The sequence below is a fragment of the Limulus polyphemus genome, unplaced genomic scaffold (assembly GCF_000517525.1).
Source record: "Limulus polyphemus unplaced genomic scaffold, Limulus_polyphemus-2.1.2 Scaffold2182, whole genome shotgun sequence".
Taxonomy (NCBI): Eukaryota; Metazoa; Arthropoda; class Merostomata; order Xiphosura; family Limulidae; genus Limulus; species Limulus polyphemus.
In genome coordinates, this window is record NW_013667792.1 from 174919 (window position 1) to 181849 (window position 6931).

General features: G+C 30.2%; 1 protein-coding gene across 2 annotated transcripts in view; it reads left to right on the top strand.

Annotated features, from left to right (window-relative positions):
- LOC106466192 (adapter molecule Crk-like) overlaps nucleotides 1-6931 on the top strand; it is a 58036-nt gene that overhangs the window by 39702 nt on the left and 11403 nt on the right. For both annotated transcript variants that reach the window (XM_013926433.2, XM_022394149.1), the window contains one exon: nucleotides 3423-3554. In XM_013926433.2, the coding sequence (XP_013781887.1) occupies nucleotides 3423-3554 (132 nt within the window). The remainder of the gene's footprint in view (nucleotides 1-3422; nucleotides 3555-6931) is intronic.

The window sequence follows — 6931 nt, forward strand, 5'->3', positions numbered from 1 at the left end:
CATATATATATATATATATATATATATATATATATATGGATTATGGTCCCATTTTGCTAGACACCAACGTGGGATATAGGGACCATGGTCCTTTAATTCCAACCCTTAGTAGCAGAACCTTGGATATCTGGTTGGGGCCTGGCCAATAATGATGACAAATCATGTCAAATTCCACCCACAGTACATGAATTAAATTCCAGGTGAAACGCATACCTGTTCTGGATGTAGTGTGGTTCCCCCACTAGGGTGCCAATCTTCTGTTGACACACCCATACCTATGCAGATAATTTCTGTATGGATAATGCTCTCACTGGCCCCTTCACCTTCTCCATGTAGGATTGTAGCTGTAAGTGTGTTTTGGAAGTTAGCATTTCCTTAAATCAAAAATGTATTTCCAATAATACTTCCTCTCACACTCTCCTGCCCTTCCTCCCCACTAAGAGCCAGTGTTAGAGACTGGGACTGCCTTAAAATTGTGATAACATTATCTGAATGAGATGCATGTATGCAGTACCAATAGAGAGGGCACATTGACATAGGTAGAGAGTGTCACAAGACAAATATTGCCAAGGGCAATTAAGTGGGGAGCAAATGAGAAAAAATCAGAAAGAAACCCTGGCAGTCGAGTAATAGCTGTAAGTATGAGATGAGGTAAGTATTATTGGAAATACATTTTTGATTCAAGAAAATATTAACTTTTTTTTTTAGCAAAGAGCTATTTGATGAATTTATGTTTTGTGGGTTTTGGCATTGTTCTTGAAAGAATTGAATTTTATAAGTTAGGAAAATTATACAGCTATCTGTTGAACTAAGAATATAACTCTGCAAGTTTTTTCCTTGCCTTGGGATATATAAATGGATTTTATGAGAGTGGAATGCAAAAGTCATTGGTGAAGGACATGATTGAAGTGACATGAATAAAACTGATGTAGTAAACTCTTAAGAGAATTTTATATTCAGGTGCAAATGGGGTTTACTTTGTTGTTGTTGTTTTTTGTTTTTTTTCCAAAAAAAATTCAAGAACTTCAAAGGACATCAACCATTCAACTGCCTATAAACTTAGGAATCCGTGGTGGTTCCCAGACCTCTAGGTTTTCAAAGCTGTGTCGAGAATTTCTAGAGAGAACCCTAAATTTCATTTTAAGCTGTTATGTTATATAGTCAACAGAAGATTGTCTAGGGACTAAAGATACGGTATTTCATATTGAACTTAGATTTTATCTGTAATATATGTTATAAGAGCCTGTTTAGTTTTTAATTACATATCCAAGAGTATAATTAGTAATCTATAAACAGAAGGTGCTAATTTTTGGGTCATGCCTTTCAAAGAAAGTTTGTAATTTTCATGTAAAATGGTGCATTTTTATGGTATCTGAGGATGTATTTGATTAATTTTAGTCATATAAAATTGCAATTTAGGGGGTTTAATAACATTCACTGCATCCCTACACATATGATATGCCATTAAACGTACAGAACTTGAAATTAATGCTAGCAACTTGCTGGTCAATATTGCAATTTTGCTAGTAAAACTTAAAAGGCACTAGAAAAAAAAATTAAACATTTTAGAAGAAAAATTGGAAGATTATTACTAATAAGTATCAGTGCATGCATGAAACATGCTTTTCATTCATTTACATTGTCAAACTCTGAGTATAAAAACTTGTGATAATTGTGATTTTTACTTACCTGTGCCACACCAATTTTGTGATTCCCATTTGAATTGCACATCACACCTAGACTAAGTGTCAGGAAATGAGGATAGCAAGACCACAGCTTCAGGTCATTTCTTTGAATGTCAAGAGAGTTAGCACATGGTCCTGCTGGCTTAACTGATGCAATCCAACCTAAGTGCAGTTTTGCTGGCAGTGTCATTAGAAATACTTTGTCCAAGTGACTGCTCATTGTAAGTAGTAATAAAATTTAAACATTTACATGGCATACTTTTTTTTTGTTTTTCACATTCTTCCTACTTTGTCCATTATTAACTAAGATCTTGGACCTGTTGCCAGCTTTCAGTGTTTAAGCCTTAACTATTAATAATAGTGTTTTTTTAGGTAGCAGTAGGGTATTGTAGACTTTGTCAATCAAGGCACGTGTGGCCTAGATACACCAGTTTTTCCACCCAAATCTAGCATCTATTCACTTTTGTGAAATAGTTGAGATAAAAATGTTGTTACATATAATTTAACATAAAGTTTGATATTAAAAAATATCTGAAAAGAAAACATTACAGAGAAGATTCATATATATATATTAACATTTAATACATGAAATAATTAATTATAACATAATTACACTTAATTTTAGAGAAGAATAATGCTCTAGTAGTCCCAAATTTTCTAGTAGGAAAAAGCAATTGTCAATCATATGCTGGTACTTTCAAAAGTTAAAATTGAGGCCTGTATAATGTTGTTCTTCTTGTTTCTTGCTAGTGGAAGTTGATGATTTGTTTTTACACCACCTTTCTCTAATTTGTTTTTCTTTGTTAAATTACTGAGACTAGTGAAACTTTCCTGTTTCTTCTGGGCATAAATTCATCAGACTGATGACATATTTCTCCCTAGTGTATGTTCCTTTCTGTTTAGTGACAGTGTAAATTTGGAAATTACTGGTGTTTCCATCAACCTACTTCCTTACTTAATATCTCACTGTTTAAGAGCAGAGCAGTAACATTTTTCCCCCAAATTACATTTTTTTTTTTACAGATTAGACTGTTATGACCAGTAAAATGTTTCCTGTCAATGGGGTTTCTGCTAAATACTTTTGTAACATTTTGTAATCATTGGGTGGGTTATTTTGAGGTATTTGATGAAAATAATGCCAAGCTCAGTCCCTGTAACAATAATTAGTTAGTTTATTTTTTCCATAATATTCTCCAGCCTACATTCACTTTAATACAAGTTGTAGGCCTAAGTTCTCAAACAACATTGCAACAGTAATTTCAAGACTAATATTGTCTATGCCAAACTTACTGGTAACTTACAGAATTTCTTTACTGGTGATCAGTTGACTGAATAGATGCAATAACTCTCATTGTTTCACTTTACTCATAGTTATAATCACCTTCTACTCACAACACAAATTTTACAGCTCATACCATCCTACAGCCTCATGCAAAGATTTGAAAATAAAGCTTACAATAATATCTTTTTTCTTTTTTTTCATGACCAGAGAATGCTTTTCATCAGTTCTTATGGTGTTCATAATATGACTGATTTTTGTTAATACCACTCACTTCTTTCTTGACTGTCTAGCTTACTTATGTTTTGAGACTGACAATATGCTCATCTGCAGCCCTTTCTCAGACTGTTGTGATTGTAAAAGGCTGTTAGATCAATGAGACTTAAATTATTTCTTTTGTGTGGGTATAGTTTTAAGAAATTATTTATTTATTGTTATGTGCTTTTATATCATTTTAGGGTGATGCAGATGATTTACCTTTTAAGAAAGGAGAAATTTTAACTATAATCTCCAAAGATGAAGAGCAGTGGTGGACAGCGAGAAACTCATTTGGTCAGACAGGCTCAATTCCAGTGCCCTACATAGAAAAAGTAAGTCATTGCTGTTTTAGGTATTTAAGAAGACAGGCAAATGTAGTTTTTGTGGGTATCCAAAATGTAGACATTGGACTTGGAAATAAAATTTTTAATGTTTGAATTTATGGGATTGTTACTATCTCTTTTGCATTAATGTATAGTCTTAACTGTTTTGTTTTTTTTCCTTTAGATACCAATGTTTTATAAATCTTGGAAGTTTAGGATCCTGTACTTTAATAGGCTTATAATGTTATTTTAAAAGACTTGTTTTGAAAGCCACTTGTAAGTTTTTTTTTTATATTAATAAAATCGAATAAAACATATCCATATTTCATTGCCCCAAACTAATTTAAGCTTTGGGTGTCATTCTTTCAAGCTTGACAACAATGAAAGTATTTTGTTGCTTACCCATACTTCTAAGTCATCTCAGTACTTTAAATTTTCAAGGAACTATTTAATCTGAAAGATTTAAAATGAAATTCTTGAAATTAATAAACATGTTGCACATATCTGTTTCACATATAATCCTAGCTACAATAGAAAATGAGATTAATGTTTTTTAAGAAACTGTAATTGATAATAATAAAAGGGATAATGTGATTGAATCATGTTAATTAAAGCCCAGTTTATTTTCCCAGTCCAAAAAAATTGACTGTTACATTACCCTCTACTAGTGAACGTGCTATTAATTAAAAAAATGAATTAAATATAATAGGGTAGTAAGAAATGTGTACATAAAAGTAACACCTTTGGGATCTGTGAGTAACTTCAGGAAAAGCCAAAAATATTATAAATGCATCTAACCATTTTATTATAGTAGCCATAGTGCAGAATGAATGTAAACTAGAGTAATGGAAAGTTTACTCATTGCTCATAATAACTTAATCCTTATTACCTGACTACATTCTGTTAGTTATTTGCCACAGGCAAAAGCTTTTCATTTGTGACTTAACCCTTAACCCCTTTAAACACTTTTCTACACAGTTCACTGTGTTGCATTCAAATTTAATTTAACACCTTTACTATCAATATATGTGAATGAATTCAATATTATAATGTATGTTATGATTCAAAATTTTATTTTATCCATGATTTAAGTCCTTTATTTCAAAATAAAGCTATGAAAATTCTCTAAGTTGGCTCTATATATCTTCAATAATACAATTGTTGTTGAGTAGACATACATGTAGACAATAAGATGGTTATATAACCTCAAAGTTCTCTGAATGAATACAGTTGAAACAAGTAATAAATTTTTCCACCCCTGACAGGTGCCATGCTCACCTTCAACAGATTTGTTTGAGCTTTATAGCCTACATGTAGATGTGTATAGTCATTAGACAGAGCTCATTTTACACTATAATCTAACAATGGTTATTTTGAAATTGGTGCCCAGTTGTTGTCGTGGAGTACATGGAACTGACTGTAGTATTGTTGGCTGCTTGATCAACTATAACACTTATGGTTGTTCTTTACCTAAATATGTAATAGTTAGAGATACAGTTTAAATTGTATTTAGGTCTTACTATTATATTTTAGTTTATTATGTATTATTTATGTTTCAAAATGCATAATTAAAAGGTTTAAACATTTTTTTAAATATACATCATACTTTGTGTCCATTCTCAAGGTTTATGATATTATGTGTTGAACAAAACTTTTGATGATGATTTTTCCAATGTGGCTAAAAAAATATCTTAAAGGGAATATAGCATAGTATAAAGATACTGTAGTATATCTCAAGGGCACTGTTGACTTGTGTCAAGATGAATAATAAGTAGTAAAGGACAAGAAAGGAAAGTAAAATATTAAAAATTAACTATATGTGAAAAGACCTGAAATTATGAATTTAACAAAAGGAAAATCTACAAAAAATTAAAAGGTATGTATTTTTTCTTCTATTCCCTAATTTTAATTTTTCATTGTACTGTACATTGATGATAATAGCTAGAGTTAGTGACAAGGTAGAGAAAATGTAAACATTTATCTTAAAAAAACTTTTGATAACCTTCAAGGAGGTCCTGGAGATTATGTAAATGAAACATGAAAACAATAAGATAAAGAAAAGTATTTTTATTCTTAAAATGAAAATCACTTTGCATCTGATTAGTTATTAGTTTGAATGCAATTAACTACAATAGAAGAATAACATATTTTTAGTAAAAACAATTGTAATAACATTATTTTTTGTGTACAAAATACTTGTGATCGTTAACAAAATCTTACCAGGTTTTGAGAGGATACGTTAAAAAATCTCAGAGTTACCATATGTATTGTTTTACAAGTGAAATTTGTGAATCGATTTTCACAAATTGCATGAGCCTGATGTGAAACAGTTATTTAATTTTCACCCACTGTGCTTCATCCATTACAACCATAAGTTTGTAACTGTTACTGTCTTGTGGTTTAAGTTTGTAGTACATTACACAATTATCACATGCTTTTTACTGTGTATAATGAAACAATTTTATGGTTGTCTTTAAAATTTTTAATGAAGTGTACATTTTTCCAATGTGACTTAAAAAATATCTGAATTACTTCAACCAAAGTGGCTAACAAAATCAATATCTTAAAGGAAGTATAGCATAGTATAAAAAAATATATGTTTTCTAATATAAAACTATTACTCATACAAAATCTGTTAATTTGCAGTTTAATAGTTAATTAATTCTTGATAAACATTCTGATTTTATTTGGTATGAGGAAAAAATTCTCTTCAGAATTTTAGTGGTCTATATAGTAATAGTAGAAAATTTGAACCAAAGAGTAAAATAATTACTAAAGAAATTAAAATTCTTCAGTGAAATAATAGTGAGGAATATTAATAATGAAAGAGACAAAGGATATTTAAAGCATTTTTTGGTTAGTATATTAAGAAAAATTTTATGAATTATCTTCCACATTTGAAGATCTTTTTTTATTGCAAAATATATATACATGTTATACAGCATCCATCTTGGCTGTTGTATATAATGTCACATTGCAAGTAACTATTCTGTGTGGTTGCATTGTGTATTGTTACTTAGAATATAGAATTTTGTTTCTTCAAACTTATTTGTCACTTTAACATTATAAATAGTTCCTATTATCTTGAGATTTCATTACTTGATTAGGTTTGACGAATATGACTTAATCTCTTAGACATTTAAAATTCTTTCCATTATGCATATTATTCAGTACAAGAAAAATATATTTTGTGACTCAATTTAAATATTTGCAATATCTCATAGAATTCCAAGAATAACCAGCAATGCATTTATTCTCTACGCAGGGCTCTTTACTCTTTCAAACACTGCTTATAGTAAATATTGATTTTTCAAGGAAATAATTATTTTACAAAACAAAAATATTATACTAGCTGGAGTACCCGTTTCTGACGGAAGTTATGTAAA